Source organism: Camelus ferus, chromosome 7, assembly GCF_009834535.1.
Source record: "Camelus ferus isolate YT-003-E chromosome 7, BCGSAC_Cfer_1.0, whole genome shotgun sequence".
NCBI lineage: Eukaryota > Metazoa > Chordata > Mammalia > Artiodactyla > Camelidae > Camelus > Camelus ferus.
The window spans coordinates 76,285,053-76,303,090 of NC_045702.1; the positions used below are offsets into that span (position 1 = coordinate 76,285,053).

The following is an 18,038-nucleotide window of genomic DNA, read 5'->3' on the forward strand; positions in this document are numbered from 1 at the left end:
ACTACACACGGAGATCCCCATGAATAAAGAAGGAAAAATGTTTGTAGCTTGAGAAAGATGACAGGATGGGGGTGCATGCAGAACATTCTTTCCTTCTTATTCAAGGCCAGCTCCGCTGCTGCGCCCTCACACACCAGCCTTGCAGCGCCCTCAGGGATCCTGCTCCAGTCACATCAGCTCCCAGGCGGGATGCTCGCCCTCCCTCGCCACTGGCTCTTTCCCTTCAGTTTACCAACATGCTCAGGGCTATTGCATTTTAAAAATCAAACCTACGTCTCCCTCTCCTTAACTACGTTCCTTTCCTTTCTCCTTCTATTTACAGCATATTTATTGTCTTCCATCTCAACCTCCTGTGTAAACTGGTTTCCAATCATTCCACTACAACTGCTCTGGCAAAGACGTCAATGATCTCCATATTGCTGAAACTGGTGGACATGTTTCAGAGTTCTTGTCTGTAATAGTTTTCACTGCGAACCACTCTAATCACTGGAATTCCCTCTTTCTGTGGATTCTGTAAGCCAGTCTCTCCCGGAGAGTTAACTTTGTATCTCTCCACTCTTCCTCCGGAGTCTTTTTTGGGATGTAAACTCTCTCTCTCAAAACATAAGTTCCTTTACCTGATTACATAGTTTATATAATTATATGGTATTTTCAGAAAAATATCTTACGTATGCTTTGGTAGGGAAATCAATGTGCCCTGTCTATCAGACTGGATTATCACACAAAATAACGTTGGAGTTAAAAAAGTTGGTAATTTTTGTTCGGCCATCATGATTTAGAATCCACCTTGCCTGTGTTTTCGGACGCATTTGAGCTATACTCTCTCTCCCCAGGTTTCTTTTTACAGTGAGAAATTCCTATTTTACTGAAGATGTCAGAAGGGAAATGGGGAGGGGTGGTTCATGTCACACAGAGCTCAGCACCTCACTTGGAAATTTTTTATTCGGAAAAAAGAAAGGTGGGTATGGTGTAAGCACAGAAAATGTGGGTAAAGACAGCTCGAGAGATCTGGCACCACTCACTTGAGGGGAAAACTATAAGGGCCACCTGACTCTGTCACAAAACCTGGCATCCTCTAAGGAAGAATGATCATTTCTAAGAAGCAACCAGTCCAAAAAAAATCTGCTTCTTCATGACCACAGTTGGCAGAAGGAGACCCTGCCTCTTCCTCTTGTCTTTGTGCAAGGGTGGTTCACCAGCAAGACCTGCCTCTTTACACACATCGCCCCAGCAACCCTTCACCACCTGGGTTCCTCCAGAGAATTAAGACTGAGGGCACCAAGGCACCTGCCGTACACAGGCAGTCACCTGCTCCCTTCCACAGCTACACGCTACCCGTGGGACAACAGTCACTGAAACAATTTCCCACTGGACTTAATTCTCTTGGACAGCCCTGGGTGCAGAAAGGCTGTTAAGGTAGTATTTTATACTGTGACTCAGACATCAAAGAAACATCTAGTAACCAAGCCATTAGACTGAGGATAGAGAAGTGATTAACAACACGTGACCTCAGTAATTTGAGGATACATCACCTCACTGCTCTTTCTGGTGACCTCCAATCTCCACATTCTTCCTGCTGCTCAAGCTTTCTCACTTCTATGTCACTATCCAGACACTGATTTGCCTACATTATTCTCTCAGGCACAGCTAAACCTTTTTTCTACTTCCATTTTTCTTATGCCCTCTTCTTTCACTAGAACTGTACTTACAATTAAGGCCAAGTCCACTCACAGCATTAACTGAAGAGAACACTGACAAAGCACTGATGGGCTGAACAGTCTTCTGTTATATAATAGTCTTGGAGTGTTGCTCTAACACATGTCTCTAGAAATAACTCATCACTAACAGGGGCCATCAATGGTAGGGGAGGAGAATGAGGAATTAATTTTTCCTTCTGTAAATTTTCATTAAAATTTTATCTGCTGATTTGACAGGTGAAAAAAATTATCCAATTTCTCTTAAGGTCATATGCAAATAGAAATGTTCATGGCTGTAGAAAACATATGAGAATATAAACATCAACAAGATTCATTGACAACACATTCATTTCAAATGAATGCTATACAACGAAAGATGGGCTCGGGCACGGGGCGATTTTCTATGTATTTCAGGTTTTTAACGTGAAGAAGATACTCACGGTTGGAAAACAGCAGCTCTTTCAATAGAGGGACTTAGCAGAATGTGCCACTGGGATTGGTGACAAGCCTTTCTTTCTTTACCTGAAAGCTTTCTTACCTCCATTACAAGCACAGAATGAGGACTATCCTTCCGTTTCCTTCTTGAATTGCCACTCAGCCTGCTCTGCTCTTTAGGGAACATAGCAAATTCCTAAGACTCTCTCCCAGGCACCACCACAATTTCAGCAAATCCGTACTCACGTATAAAACCTACTGCCCCCTTACCAGACGCACAGTCTGCAGGAGTGCTCTGACATCTGAAATGGTATTATTATTCACCTTCTTGGAAGGAATGACATGATCGATGTCCTTCTCTGAACAACAGCAAAATGACCCCTGAACGTGGACAGGCAGGGAGAACGAGAAGACAGAAGAAACACCGGGTCACTTGCACACTTACTTGCCAGAGCCTTTTTTCCCGCAGCGTGATAGGCTACGATGTATTTCTTCCCCTCTCTATCTTCTGTTTTTGTCTCTAATCCTGGAAACAGGGATTTAATCGCTTGATGGATGATGGTTCTTTTCTCTTTGGTGTCCTCAATAACCTATTGAAAACACAGATAATGATGCTGCTAACTTAACAAATATTAAATAAGGAAATAATACTAGCAAGTTAGTGAAAACATCGCTCATCTTATTAACGATGCGAAGTAACGGAAGTACAGGGAAGGAATCTTTAAGAACTTCACAAAACTGCTGATCCTAAGAGCTCGATTACTGAGCTTGTCCAGTCACCTCACAGACACTGTCCTATCTAATCCCCATCAGCTCCCTCTCATGCCACGAGTGTACCTACTTAGAGACGAAGAAGTGAGGCTAAGAGAAGTCAAGGGATGCGTCTAAGGTTGCACAGCTGAAGGGTGGCAGAGCCAGATCTGAAATCCAGGCTGTCTGACTCCAGAGCTGCCCATCACAGACGCTCCCTCTCAGTGACTCGGCTGAACCATGAACACCTTGGGGCTCAAGGGTGGAAGAGGAGGTGAGCTGAGCATTTGGGGATGTCAGAAACTATTCTCCCAACAGTCTAATCTACAACTGCCTCTAGTGAGTCCTGCTCTATACTAGATTACTTTATAATGACATTCTCGTACATGTGCTCAAACAAAGATCTGTATCAAGAAAGCTAACTTATTAGTTACACAACTGTTTCTCAATCTCTGAATGTGTCTTACACTGAGAAATACATTTCACATCTGGATTCAGCAGCCAGCAATAGGTATCTGCATATGCTTTATTAAAAATCTAAAAAAAAAAAAAAAATGCACAGAACAGTACTCATCCTACCTAGGTGCAATGCACTGTTATTTTCTATTTTATTGCATTTTTTAAAAAGATGCTGGTTAAGATCCACTAAAGTGATTTCATGACCCAGTAAATGGACTGCATCCTGCAAGGTGAGAAACACCAAGATATGCTATAACTACCACTAGCTAAACCTAACAGTATTTTAGCAAAATACAAAAAGAAAATCACATTATAATTATAGACTAGTGACATTTTCATGTAAGTCTACATCTAGAATTCACTGAAAGCACTGAGTTGTAATCATAGTTTGTGTGTTAAGAGTGAATACATATTTAGACCTCAAAAATTCACAAAGCCCATCCTCCTCATTTTACAGACAAGGACACTCGCCCGTGGTTAATACCCTTTAATAAGGTAAAAGCTTTCAGTAGGTGGCATAACAATAATTTTTAAGATGATAGTAAATCTTGCCATCTCTGTAGGAAAATGCATATTGTGGGGCTAAGATATACCACTGCATCGCATAAGCGAGGGAAACCTGAACCATCCTCCTGGACTGCTCTCAAAACCAATTCTTAAGAATTTTCTCCTTGGCACTGCTGCACATTTTGTCTATGAGTAAATTCAGTGATTAAAGATCCCTAAAACTGTAATGGTACGTACTTTTGAGAAATTTTGGTGGTGAGAAGAGTAGATGAGGGTTGGAGGCAAATAATAAATTCTGAAAAGTTACAGTAAACTCTTTTTATTTGGGAGCAATGGAAGGGGAGATTTCAGACAACCAGTTAAGTTGTTAAAATATGGTATAAAATGAATTGAACATAAACTTAAAATTCTAAAAATCTTGTGCTACAAGATTCTTAAAATCTTCTAATACACTTTGCATAGGTATCACCCAGAAATGCTCTGTCCCACGTGGTAGCCACATGTGGCAACTGAGCACTTAAAATGTGGCTAGTCTGCATTGAGATGTACTACCAGTATGAAGTAACACTGGCTACTGAAGAAGAAATGTAAAACATCTCATTAGTAATTTTTTAAATACTGACTACAAATTGAAATGTTTTGAATGTGCTAGGGTGCATAAAACATACTGTCAAAATTAAATTTGCCTGTTTTTACTTTTAAATTTTTTTAAGATTTAAAATTAAAAACAAGGCTCGCATCCTAATTCCACTGGACAGCACAATCGAGAAGAATAAAATTTTCATGACAAAAAGCTTTCAAAAAGGCATTTACTGTTCTATTTAGTAGCCCTCTTTTTCTGGAAGAGCAGACGTAGACTCATGATGAGCAGAGCAACACTGCTTCACCTCCTTACCCCGATTCCTCTCCCTCTCAGAAACCCACATGATACCAGGACGTCTTTGGAGCCAGGACCAGGACCTCCCTACCAGGATTACACATCTGATGGTCAGGCTGTGACAGACAGCCCTTTGCAGCAGACACTGTGTGATACAACAGTTGTTCTGCAGTTCAAACAACAGACTTCCTTGTTGATTTGTGGTCATATAAAAATTTTATTAAACAAAAACACAACTTTTTCTTTTTTTCGGCCACAGTTTACCTGGATATTGGTTATCTGCCACTGATAAAAGCATATTGAGTATAATACTCTTTTAGATCAAATGGGGCAAGGCCATCCTTTTGTTAACAAAAGTAACTTCCCCAATACACATTTATCAACATCCACCCCCAAAAAAGCAATGAAAACCCCCAAAAAACATTTTCATATGTTTTTGTACTACTTACCTCAATGGCAACACTGGTTTCCTTATTTTTAAAAAGCTGGAGCTCTTCTAAACGGCACTTTTCTTCAGCTGTTAAAACCGTAAATACATCTTCTGAAGGATCCTTTAAAATAATCATGAGAACACCCAGTGAGTCACACACAGAATCCAAGGCTGACTCTGTATTTCTACGATCTCTAGGAAATGCTATTTTTAAACAGAAGGTGACTTTTGCTGGAGCACTGCTCCTACCTCTTCATCCACTGGCACAGACAAGTCATTCAAATGGCTGATTCGTCCATCTTTTCCTATTTCATGAACCACGAAGTCAGAGTATCTGAGGAAAAGAAACCATAAACTTTCAGAGCATTAACATTTTGCTGCCTATTAATTTTAGAAGAAAGTTTCTCAACAGTAAGCCTTACTAGTGTGCAAAACAGGGATTTAAAAAAATTTCTGGTGCAAAGTCACGTGGAGTTATTTTTTTCTGGTTTCATAATGAATTCTAAGCCACACCTTGGCTTTTTATCAGAATGTAAAGAAAAGACCCTCTGAGCTTTTAGAATAGTCTTCCAGAGAAATGCATAAATTGAAGCTTATTACATTTGTCCTCCAATTATATAGTCCATTCTAAAGTGAATTATAAAACACAGTAAATGGTCAATTGAAGCAGAACCCAGTAAATCTACCATGAACCACCCTGAAGCTTACTTTCATGCTAAATACTTTACACACATTATTTAAAATCCTCTCAACAATCCGAAGTATTATGATCCATTTTGTGGACAAGGTTACTGAGGCTCAGAGGAGTTAAGTAACTAGGAAGGGGCTGAACTGGATTCACACCCAGATCCATCTGCTCCAAAGACCACCTCTTTTCTACTGCAGATGTGGCCCCTTCAGGTCAAGAGTTTAAGACCAATCCAAGGGAAAACTCAAAACCATTTAAAGTAATTTATTTTAAGGAAATGAACAGCACCCATTCATGTATTAACAAGGCACACCACAGGCAAATTTGTATTATTTTTGGAAACCTTTTTTAAAAAAGTATCTTTTATTACTATTTTTATTAATTGGGGGGGTAATTTGTTTGTTTGTTTAAATGAAGGTACTGGGGATTGAACCCAAGATCCTGTGCATGCTAAGCATGCACTCTACATCTGAGCTATACCCTCCTCCAGGAGCAAATTATTTTTATTTACTCATTTTATCTTCACAGTTTCATTTATGCAACCAGGCAGCTTTCCTTCGTCCTATTCCTTTTTGGCAATCAAAGTGAACAGTCCTTAGGGACAGAAAGCTAAATAGAAGAATAGACTGACGATTTCTTTTTTTTTTTTAACAATTGTATTTTTTGTTTTGTTTTGTTTTTGTTTTGGGGGGGTAATTAGGTTTATCTATTTATTTATTTTTAATGGAGGTACTAGGGATTGAACCCAGGACCTCGTGCATGCTAAGCACACACTCTACCACTGAGCTATACCCTCCCTCCCTTATTTTATTTTTTTAATTTTTAAAAATTAAAAAAGATTTTTTAAAGGAGATACTGGGGATAGAACCCAGGACTTTGTGTACACTAAGCATGCACTCTACCACTGAGCTACTACCCCACCCTCCTGATGACTTCTTTCTAAAGCAAAGAACTAATATAACTAAAATAACTAATTCGTACACTGAACGTACCTTTCTTTTAAGATTCCTGAGAACCCTTGGTGAGAACTTACAAACTTGGTGATGCCCACATCCAGCTCCGTGAGCCCGTGTTTCATCATGTCTGCAAAGCTCTCAGCTTCCTCCTCCTCCTCCTCCTCCTCTGAAAGGCCATCTTCCTCCACTTCTTCCTCTTCTTCTGACTGAGTGTCAGAACTCTTTCTGCCCTCTCCAGCACCTGCAGCTCCAGGTGGCCCTGGCACCTTTTCACTGCTGGGTAGACAGTTGTTGTCCAGCCCGTCTTGACTTTTGGGCGGACAGCATTCTGAGACCTTCTGTCTCTTTGCCTCCTCAGCGGGAGCCACGCTGTCATTATCTTCAACAGCAATGGACCCCCGTTTCAGTGACATGCCAGTAATTCCTGTCATCTCCATTTTCAAGGATCCAAGAAAACATTTAAGAGAACCTTTCAGGAAAGAAGAAAGAGTAAGCAATAATAATCACCTCTGTAAAGAAATGGGTTTCTGCAAACAGAGGTACACTTAATTTTGTTCCTAGGGTCCTAAAAATCATTTATTAAAATAATTCTTCCAAATATACCTTCGGTGGCACAGGAAAATGACAACACTTCTGCAGGGAATTTGACATCAAAAACCTTAAAAATATGGATGCCTTTTGACTCAGTAATACAATTTTCAGGAAGTATCCTAAGAAAATAATTAAGAAAGTGCTTAAGGTTTTAGCTGTAAAGACACTCATTTCAGTGCTTTTATCTTAGCAAAAAATTAAGAACAATGACATCTGAGTACATAAACTGAACAACATGTAGAAATAATGTGAAAGGAAACTGGGAAAGGTAGTTATTTCTAGGAGAAGGTATAGGTGGCCAGGGATAGCAGAAAGACTTGCTGTTTTGCTGAATACCACCCTTGTATCATCTGATTTTTGTTTCATGTATGTTATACTTTCAAAAAGCTGATTAATTAAAAACTGTATGAATACATTTACTGATGTTAAAACATACTCTCACCATGCCCTATTTTTTTAAAAGCAAGAGGAATGGGAAGTTGTTTAACAGGTACAGAGTTTCACTTTTGCAGGATGAAAGAGAGTTCTGCATGTTGGTTGCACAATGTGAATGTACTTAAAACTACTGAACTGTATACTTAGAAATGGTTAGAATGATGGTATGTGTACTTTGCCACCATTTAAAGAACACAGCTTATCATTTAACTGGCCTGTACACAGTGTACTGAGCAAAAGTTTAGGAAGCCATACGTACTTCCCAGTACAGAGCAGCCTGAGAGAGGAGTAACGTGTGGTAATCAAAATAAACACATTTATTGAAGACCATATACCTTCTCCCTGACCCCTCAAAATTCATAGTATCTAAGACCACAAGCGTCGGTCCAAATTGATCTTATTTGACTCTTGGTGAGATAAGGATAAAGCTTTTTCCTATATTAATTATATAGGGAGATACTAAAATTAACACACAAGCTTAGGAAATATAAAGAACATAAATGAGCAAAATATTCTAGTTCTCCAAGGCTTCGTTAGCCAGGAGCCCACTTACAGTAACATCTACAGCAGAATAATAATGATGAACTAAATTTTAAGAACCCATATCTGACCCTGCCTCATTGTCAAAATCAAGAATGGAAAGTAAAGAAAAAGACAAATATAAGCAAAAAGTGAAAGAAAAAAATGATCTTGATGGCTACAAAAAAAGGGAGAAATGTGAGAAAAAAACAATTTCCTTTGAAAGACAAAAAATTAAAGAAAATGGAAGAAATTAAGAAACGGGGAACAGAAGTAGACCCACAACTAGTTATACAAAATTATCTCTCACTCAAGTAAGAAAGTATTTATTCTCTATTCACTCTAAGCAAGGTATAGTAAAAGAATGCTGGTTTATGAGATGCTGATGCCACTTAATTCTCACTATATATCGACAAAGTTCCTCTCACAGAGCTTGCACACCAGTGAGGGCCCAGGGCTCACTCAGGAACACGGTAAGACACAGAAGACCTCAGGGGGCGTTGGTGTGAGGATATTGGAGAAGATACCCTTCCTAATGGAAGATGAGCAATGAACAGCTGAGCCAAGCGTTGGCTTGGGAAGGAATAAGAGTAGGGCTGTAGAAAATGGGCAAGAAGACGGTACAGCACTTGAAGAGGCTCAGAGGCATGGGAGAGCGTGGAACGCTGCAAGAACCCCACTGAGCTCATCCGGGGTCAGAGAGGGTAAAACACACAAGGTGAGAGTCTGGAGTTAAGGTGGGGACTGGGCGGAAGCCACGCCAGACAGAGCAGAGGGAATTACATCCTGAAAACCAAATCACCACCAGGTTCATCAGTTAGATTTCCTGGCACCCCTCTGAAGAGAAAAACCTGGGTTCGGCTGGGAGAATACATAAGCCAGCAACTGAGGCAATAAGTTAGTACAAAAGTTGATCCAAGGCTGAGGCACGGGTGACAAAAATGAGGGGTGGATTCAGGGACATTTAGGAGGTGGTGCGGACAGAACTGGGTGATAAATGTGGGAGGAAAGAGAAGATACTACAGGATGACTTAGGTGTTCTGTCTTGAGGACCTGAAAGGATAGGGGGGCTCTTCCTGACACGAGGGCCCAGGAAGAGGAGCGGGTGCGGGAGAAGACAAGCTCACTTACAGTCCTGCGGTGTTGCAGGTACCTGGGGAACAGCCCAGAGCCAGTTAGTACACTGTGTCGCACATATTCTTACCGCCAAACCCCCAATGGCTCCGCAACACCTCAAGTGCGGCGTGACCTGGACCAGCCGCAGACCACGCCGGTGCGCAGCTGACGCAGCGGAGCAGCGCGCGCGGAGGCGCCTGCGGGGCAGCAGCGCTCGGGCCGAACCGCCTGCGCAGGCGGAGAAGGAGGCGCCGCCCACCGAGAAGCCCCAGGTGGTGAAGACGCACCTGCGCACCACAATCATCCTGCCGGAGACGGTGGGTGCCTACAACTGCAAGACCTTCAACCAGGTGGAAATCAAGCCTGAGATGATCGGCCACTACTAAGGCGAGTTCTCAATCACCTACACAGCCTGCAAAGCACAGCCAGCCCTGCATTCGAGCCACCCACTCCTGCCGCTTCATCCCCCTCAAGTAGCCTGCTGGCCAATAAAGACACAGACTTTTCCTAAAAACAAACACAAGGTTCTCAGCTGGCATGACGGGATCTACTGGGGATCCTAAGACCCTTCCAGAAGCCTGAGCTCCCAGCCAGTCACAGCCACATCCGCAGCTTGGCTCAGGACTCTATGGTCTGCAGGACATCCACCGCCTTCCAGTATGAGAGAACTCACGAGGCTCTTTTTCAACAACCCGATGGCCATGAACCTTGATGGAAACACCAATTACTTCCTCTGCTCCATCCTTCTGCTTCAGCACCATCAGTCACCCAGTGCCAAGGACCATTATCTTCCTCCAGCAAATTAGGTCCAGCCCCCACAGGTGCCCATTCCCAGTTCCACACCTGTCTCAGAACATCCCGGTCTCACCTGTCCTTTTAGACTCATCTGAAGGCCACCAGCCCTGACTTCTCTATAACTTTGTTAAATGCATGTCTTCCCACGTTACCTCCCTTCTCCTGCACTACCCATGTGGGCACCTGAGACCCGCACTTTCTCCACCACATCCTGGCTGTAACTGGTCCGAGTAAATTAACTTCTCCAAGCCCCTGTTCTTCAGCTGTAGAACGGGAATGATATGTGCTTCACAGGGATCGCATGAAGGTTACATGAGACAATGAACACACAGTGGCTAGCTACAGTAGGAACTAAACAAATGCCAGTCCCTTGTTCACCCTCAAGAGGTCTAAAGATTCTTTGAGGCTACTGATTTTTTGTACATGCCAGAGAATCCAGAGAGGTATGACAGGCCTCAATAGGTATTTTATAGAATTCTTGAAACAGGTGCTGACTGTTCCCCATCTACAGAGATCAAGACACACGAAGGAGCAATTTCCTAATGACATAATGGATCCGGCCAATGACTTCAATGGCCACTAACATCACACACACAAAAAACAACCAGACACTGCAGGCCTCTGAAAGGACATGCTATTATTTATGAAGTATTCTTACTGATTGAAACTGTATGTCCAACTACTAGTTTAGATGACATAAAGGGACAGAAGAAGATATTAAACATCACCATGGGGAAGCAATCAGCAAAATTCTGAACGTGGAAAACTCAGCAAAGACAGTCCTTCATCTAATAAACAGCAAGAGAAACGGGGAACGTACAGATAAACCTACAAAGAAATGCAATGGCTGGATCCTTTTTTTGGATCCTGATTTAAACCATGATTTAAATCAAGTATTAAAAAAGCATTTATCTGGGGAGGGTATAGCTCAGTGTTAGAGTGCATGCTTAGCATGTACCAGGTCCTGGGTTCAATCCCCAGTACCTCCATTAAAATAAATCAACCAACCAACCAACAAACCTAATTACTTCCTCCTCATAAAAAGAGGGGAGGGGGAGGAAGTGATAATTTACTTGAAAAAGCATTTATGAGACAATCAGGGATATTGAAACACTGGGGATATTTGATGACATTAAGGTAGTACTGTCAACTTTTTAAGGGGCAGTTATCACTGTGGTTACATTTTTAAATAGCATCTTTATGTTTTAGAGATACAGACTGAAATCTTTATGGCTGAAAAGATACAAAGTCTGGAATTTGCCTCAAAATAATTTACCAGTGATGAATGGAAGTGGGTATAGATTTGGAACAAGTTTGGCCATGAGTTGATTAACTGTTGAAACAGGTAATAGGAACATGGGGATTTCATCACATCATTCTCTCTACTTGGCATGTTTGAATTTTTTTATATTAAAAATAAAAGTTCAAAATATAAAAAGAAACACTAATTATTCTACTCTCATTGAACCACCAATCTTTCCAGTTCTGCTCCCTCTCTCCCATCACCTGTTCTTCAAACACACCGAGACCTCCAGTCTCAAGATATCCCCTCCTCCATTTCACTTCTTCAAGTGCCCCAAACCTCAACAACTCTCAACCAACACTAAACACTCTTGCTCATTAGTCCTTCTGCTGCACGATCCTTGCTAAACCTCAACTAAGTACCAATCCTCCTGTCTCCAGTTGTGTTGCTGGCTGCTGCTGAAGAAGACATCACCAGGTCAGGGGATTTCCTTTCATGACAGCCCTCCACGCTGCCTGGCCATCCCTGGTCAGCATGGTCTTCTCCAAGTCCTGTGTGCCATTCACAAAGAAAATAGGGATCCTCGCGCAGACATACCGCCTCCCAGCACATTTCACAGGACCACTTATTATATAAATCATTCCCCTTAACACAACAGTTCTCTGAAGAGAAGTCCAGATTCATTTTAACACTCACTCATTCCTCGTCCCTGCACTCCATTCTCTCAACAAACATTCCTGTGCACCACTGTGCCAGGCGTTAGTCCAGATACTGTGACATGACACCCCAGCAAATCAAATAAACACTCTGCACGTGTGGAGCTTACATTCTGGTAGAAGATCTGGCTGCTACTACTTGCTTTTCTCCTGCCTCTCCAGGTGATCTTTCCCCTTCTGCTTGACCTGTTGTTTAAATTTGTGCTTCCCCAGGGTCCTTCCGCAGTCCGGTTCCTTTCTTAATTCCCCTGTTTTAGAGCCGAGACCCATGTCCAACTCCCTGGTTTACTGAGGGGTACAAGGCAATTGTAATGACAGCTAGACAATTATAGAGTGTGTACAGTGAGCTCATTCAAGCCTCGCTCCAGCCCTATAACATAGGCATCATTATTATTCCCATCTTAGCCAGTAAAAAACTGAAGCCCAGGGAGCATCTTGCACAAACTCACACAGCTAGTAAGAGGTAGAATTGATCACTCAAATTCAACATGCCTTAGGGGGTGGGTATAACTCACTGGTAGAGTGGGTGCTTAGCATGCAAGAGGTCCTGGGTTCAATCCCCGGTACCTCTATTAAAAGAAAAAAATCTGTGAAATCATGCTCTAAATTGATCTCATCATCTCCCACCACAAATGCGCTTCTTTTAAATCGCACCTCTTAACCTCAGGGAATGTTACCACCAAACTTCCAGTTGCCTAAGTCAGAATACGGGCATCACCCCAACTCCTCACTCTCCTCTATGTGAATGAAGTTCTAAAAGGTTTAGGACAGCACGGTAACACCTAACATCCCTTCGAATGAGAATATTAGCAGATCGTGGATCTGAAGTTATCAACTACTGGTTTCAACTCTTGCTTGGTAAGCAGCAGTTTGGGGTTGTGACTTGGAGCCTGATCTAGGTTTTGTTGTTAATCAAGTGGTCACTTAACCTCTCAGGTCTAAGTTCCTTTCTCTGTAAAGCTGAAAAATGATGACTTGGTCAAAGGTCTGTACTAGCTGTTCCTATGCAACTGTTGGTCATTAATATTTATTATGGATGGTTTCCACCGCAGAACTGTACTGCTGAGTCTGGGAAAAAACAAAGCTTCTTATGCTTCTTTTGTTCTCTGGGCTAATGATGAAACATTGTTTCTCCTTCAAATACCATTTAATTTTAAGAGACCCTGAAAGCACTGCCAAGAGCACCAAATAAACAGGCCTTTAGTATTTTTTGGCAGTCTTTTCTTGATACTTGTCTGATCTCTTTTTCTTATTGCATTTAATTGCAAAGACAAGCTCAGTAAACAAAATTATACTTTCCATTTGTTTTAGCCAATGGCCTATCACAGACATTAATTATTAAAGTATATACAGCACAAGTGATTATAAATCATTTAATATATATTTTGCTAAGTTCTGTCTGTGCGCGTAGAAGCTGAGAACATATTTAGGAGAACAGCTGTGAAAACTTCCGGAATAGGAGAGGCAGAACTTAAATCAGTGTCACATTCTTAAGCAGGAACTATGCAAAATAGAAGATTGAAATGCAATATAATTTTTAAATGAGAGAGAAAGAGAGAGGATCATGTGAACATTGAAGAGGCTAAGAATTCAACCAGAAACATAAAACAACCCTGACTGCCCCAATTTGATTTCCCTAAGGAAGTGAGTTTTGCATTCAGAAAAATCCATATTTACATATTCAAGCCTTCTACCTCAAAGCTGTAAAAAGTGATTGGCTTAAAAAAGGGGGGTGGGGAGTAAAGCGCCAGCTTTATGAGGTTTTTTTATAGTATTAAATTTTTTAAAAATGTTTAAGAAATGTGATGCTGCACAAATAGACTATCCATGACAGTAATGACAGCATCTCAAACGTCAAGCATAATCTTTATAGACCAGAAGCTTGATGCTACAACTGGGGAGAAAATGAAATCTACTGTTACTTATCCATGAACTTACATTAACGTCCTACACAGTTCTTTGGAGAGAATACTAAAGTGATTTTTTTTGTTTCTTTTACACTCTGAAGCAGCCAAATGGGATTAGAAATATTACAACTTCAAAAGTATTTTAAAGTATCTTTCATTAATATATTAGATACACCAATAAGCTTCCTCTACAATCCACAACAAAAATAACGTTTAGCATTTTCAAAATTTTAATACATCGACAATCCCTTAACGTTATTTCCTGTAAAATAAACCACTAAAAAAAAGCCATATTAGTCTTAATCGTATCTGTATTTCAAAACCCTCCACAACTTCCACTTTTTAAATGTATCTACCCTCCATCCTCTGTAAACTGTCAATAATTCCTCCAGCTCTCACAATAAAGAGCACTATTTTCAGGGCAGAGCACACACTACACTCTAATTTGCAAAGTCATTAAGTCCGTTACATTCGTTCATTCCACAAATATTTATTGAGCACCTTTTATAAGTCTGACACTGTTCCAGGCACTGGGGAAAAGAGGGGAACTTCCGGCTCCCATTGAGCTTACATATCAGAGAATAAAAAAAAAAAAAATCCCAGAATATGCAAGCATACGAGCCACAAATCAACAAGAGTAAGGACAGTGAGAAAGAGGGGTGCTCTTTAGTGAAGTCTCTCTAAGGAGGTGCCTTGTTAGCAAAGACTCGAAGAACTAAACGAGAAAAGATGTGTGTTCCAGGCAGTGGGAACAGCGTCGGTAAAGGACCTGAGGCAGGAGCAAACTTAGTCAACAGACCAGTTGGACTGTCATTTCTCTCTCTTATTTGGGGGCAAAGGCCATTTTTTATCAATAGCTCTACTGCACCAGCTTCTATCAAGATATGTTCCAAAGGAGTGTTAATACATACGTTGGCTACTTTGCCTAATGATTGAACATAATCATTGCCTATCCATTCCCTTTTCAGTACGCGTATAGTCTGATTTTTGACAGATTCCTCAATTACCAAGACATCCCCAGGCGATGGTGCATGCCCGTTTCACAGATGGTTAGAGACTAGGGACCAAAGTCCTTAGTAATCCTGTATTTTTGGAAAGAGTAGGGGGAACGTAGTCTGACAACAGAACCAAATATTTGAAAGACTAAACTCACACCAAACCCTGTATCTTGGCAGGCACTAATACCCCGGCAATGAAAATGTACTTTTAAACCTCTCAGTGCAGGGCTGGCGGTAAAGACTCCGTGCGGATGAGTTTCAACACGCCGAACAGCATCTACTGCATCGATACTCATTAAACAGTGACCAAGCAGAAGACCGGAGAAAAACTCCGGTTTGCTCCTACACTGGGGACAACGTACACAAAACAAGCAGTTACCAGAGTGCTTGCCTGGCACACAGTAGGCTCGCTGTTAGTAGTGATAAGTAAGACGAAAGCACGTGAGCTGGACCTGGTAGAAGGCTGGCCCGGAGATGTATTGGGGCTGTAAAGGGCTTTAGGGATAAAGGGTGGTTTTATTCTTCCGGGAGGAAGAGCTTAGGGAGCCTCAGGGGCAAAGAAAGGGAGGAGTGGGACTGGGATCCGCGGGCTGACAGCGCCGCGGGGAGGAGGGAGGGCGCGGCGCCCGCGAGGATCCGCCCGGAGAGCGGGGGGCGGGGCTGGCACCGCCGAAGCGCCGGACCCGCCGGGCTCCAGCCGCGCTCCCGCGGGCACGAGCAGTAATGGAGGCGCCGTGGGCGGGCCGAGGGCTCAGACCAAGGCCGGGACGCCTTTCTAGTCCACGCTGCCCCTCCCGCCGGGGTCTTGGGGCCGGGGCGCCGGGCTGAGGGCTGGCCGCGGAGAACAGGCAGCTGCGGGAAGGCCACGCACTTACCCGGGGCCTGAGAGCGCAGGCGCGGCGCGGGCCGGGAGGCGAGGAGACGGGCGCGCTGCTCGGGGCGCAGGAGGGCGGCGGTAGCGAGGGTCACTCGGAAGAGCCAGCTGCGAGAGCGGCCTGGCATAGGCAGCGCGTTCTGTTCCCGGGCCCGGCAGCGCCCGGGCGGACTCACAGCGGCAGGGCTCGTACACGTGCTGCGCAGCGTCGCGCCGCTGCCGACTGGCTCCGCCCTCGGGGCGGAGCCTGCCCCAAGCCGCCGACCACGCCGCCGGCCACGCCCCCTCTGGCCCCGACCACCTACCCAGTGTAGGAGAAGTCCCGCCCACTCCCCCTCCACCCCTGCTCAGTAGACCCCGCGAGGCTTGGCGTTTGCATCGTTTGGCCTTGCCACCTGCCGGGCTGGAGCTCTCGGTGGTCCATTCACTCCGGTTGCTCTCAGGCGGTTGCACTCGGGCTTTGGCGGGGACAAAAAGTAGTTTATTCAGGCACCAGAGTCCTTTAGACAGTCTTAAGGCTTTAAAGCGGCGATTGCCTTAACGAATGTAACTTGTATTCTAATAATGGTTTCTTCCACATACTTACGACTCTTTTGTTGCCCTCCACCACGAATTTAGTAATGAACAGAGAATCACTTCAGGGACTATATTGTTCTATAAATAATTGCTTCGAATGCATCGGATCCAAGAGCACCTTTTTTCTCATTTCTTCAATTTACCCCTCCTGCTTCAGGGCTCCCTACTGAGACCTGCTTAAAGAAACCTATTCATAGCAAGTTTGTGCTTCTGTGTGAGGAAAAATAAAATTCATTACTCATCCCATGCTTTTCAAGTAGCACACATTTCCCAACTAAATCCTGGCCTCTAAAAGCTCTTGCACATTTAATATTTAGCCAAATTTCAATCCTTAGTGAAAAAACAGTAGGTTATTATAGGTCCTTATATTTCTGCTAGGCTTTTTTTAATTGTGGAAAAATACAAATATAAAATTTTCCATTTTAACCATTTTTTAGTGTACAATTCAGTGGCATTAAGTATATTCACACTGTTGTGCAACCATTACTATCAGCCATCTCTAGGACTCTTTCCATCTTGCAACACTGAAACTCTACCCATTAAACAACTCCCCATTCTCCCCTCCTCCTAGCCCTTGGGCACCACCATTCTAGTTTTTGTATCTATGAATTTTATAATTCCAGGTGACATATATAACTGGAATTGTACAGTATACATTCCTTTGTGACTGGCTTAATCCTCTTAGCACAATGTCCTTAAGATTCATTCATGTTGTAGCATTGTCAGAATTTCCTTCTTTTTTAGGGCTGAATAATATTCTATTACATGTATACACACATTTTATTTATCCATTATCACTTGGGTTGCTTCCAACTTTTGGCTATTGTGAATAATGCTGCTATGAACATGGATGTACTAATATCTCTTTAAGACCTTGCTTTCAATTTTGAGGGGTATATACCTAGAATGGAGTTGCTGCATCATATAATAAATTTAAATTTTTTTGAGCAACCCCCATACCATTTTCCATAGCAGTGGTAGACTTGTTTTTAAAATTTGGGTTTACATGTGGGGATCTGGTTAACTGAGTATAGGTAATTTGCTCAGACTGGTAGGGTCTACGCTGCCTTCCTCTGAGATTATTCACCTCAACTAAGTACCTCGGGCAGTTTCCTGTTGCTAATACATGTATAATCACATGTCCTTGGACTATGGTTAATTCATAAGTTAGTATCCTCATGAGAACAACTGCACATATTCTTACCACAGCCACGCAGTAAAAATTCAACTTAAACTTTAAATTTTTGTATACAGTTGACCCTTGAACAATGTAGGGGTTAGGGGTGCCAACCTTCTGTCCAGCTGAAAATCCATGTATAACTTTATAATCAGCCTTCTGTATCTATCTGCATTTCCACATCCACGGATTCAACTAACCACAGATGGTGTAGTACTGTAGTAAGTATTTATTGAAAAAATCTGTAAAGGGAACCTGTGCAGCTCAAACTTGTGTTCTTCAAGGGTCAATT

General features: G+C 42.5%; 1 protein-coding gene across 1 annotated transcript in view; it reads right to left on the reverse strand.

The window, feature by feature from the left end:
• PUS7 (pseudouridine synthase 7) overlaps positions 1–16,259 on the reverse strand; it is a 47,933-nt gene extending 31,674 nt beyond the window's left edge. The window contains 5 exon segments of the mRNA XM_032484194.1: positions 2,578–2,722; positions 5,175–5,276; positions 5,405–5,489; positions 6,836–7,268; positions 15,995–16,259. Of these exon segments, the coding sequence (XP_032340085.1) occupies positions 2,578–2,722; positions 5,175–5,276; positions 5,405–5,489; positions 6,836–7,268; positions 15,995–16,121 (892 nt within the window). The 5' untranslated portion in view covers positions 16,122–16,259.
• Positions 16,260–18,038: the final 1,779 nt, after the last annotated feature.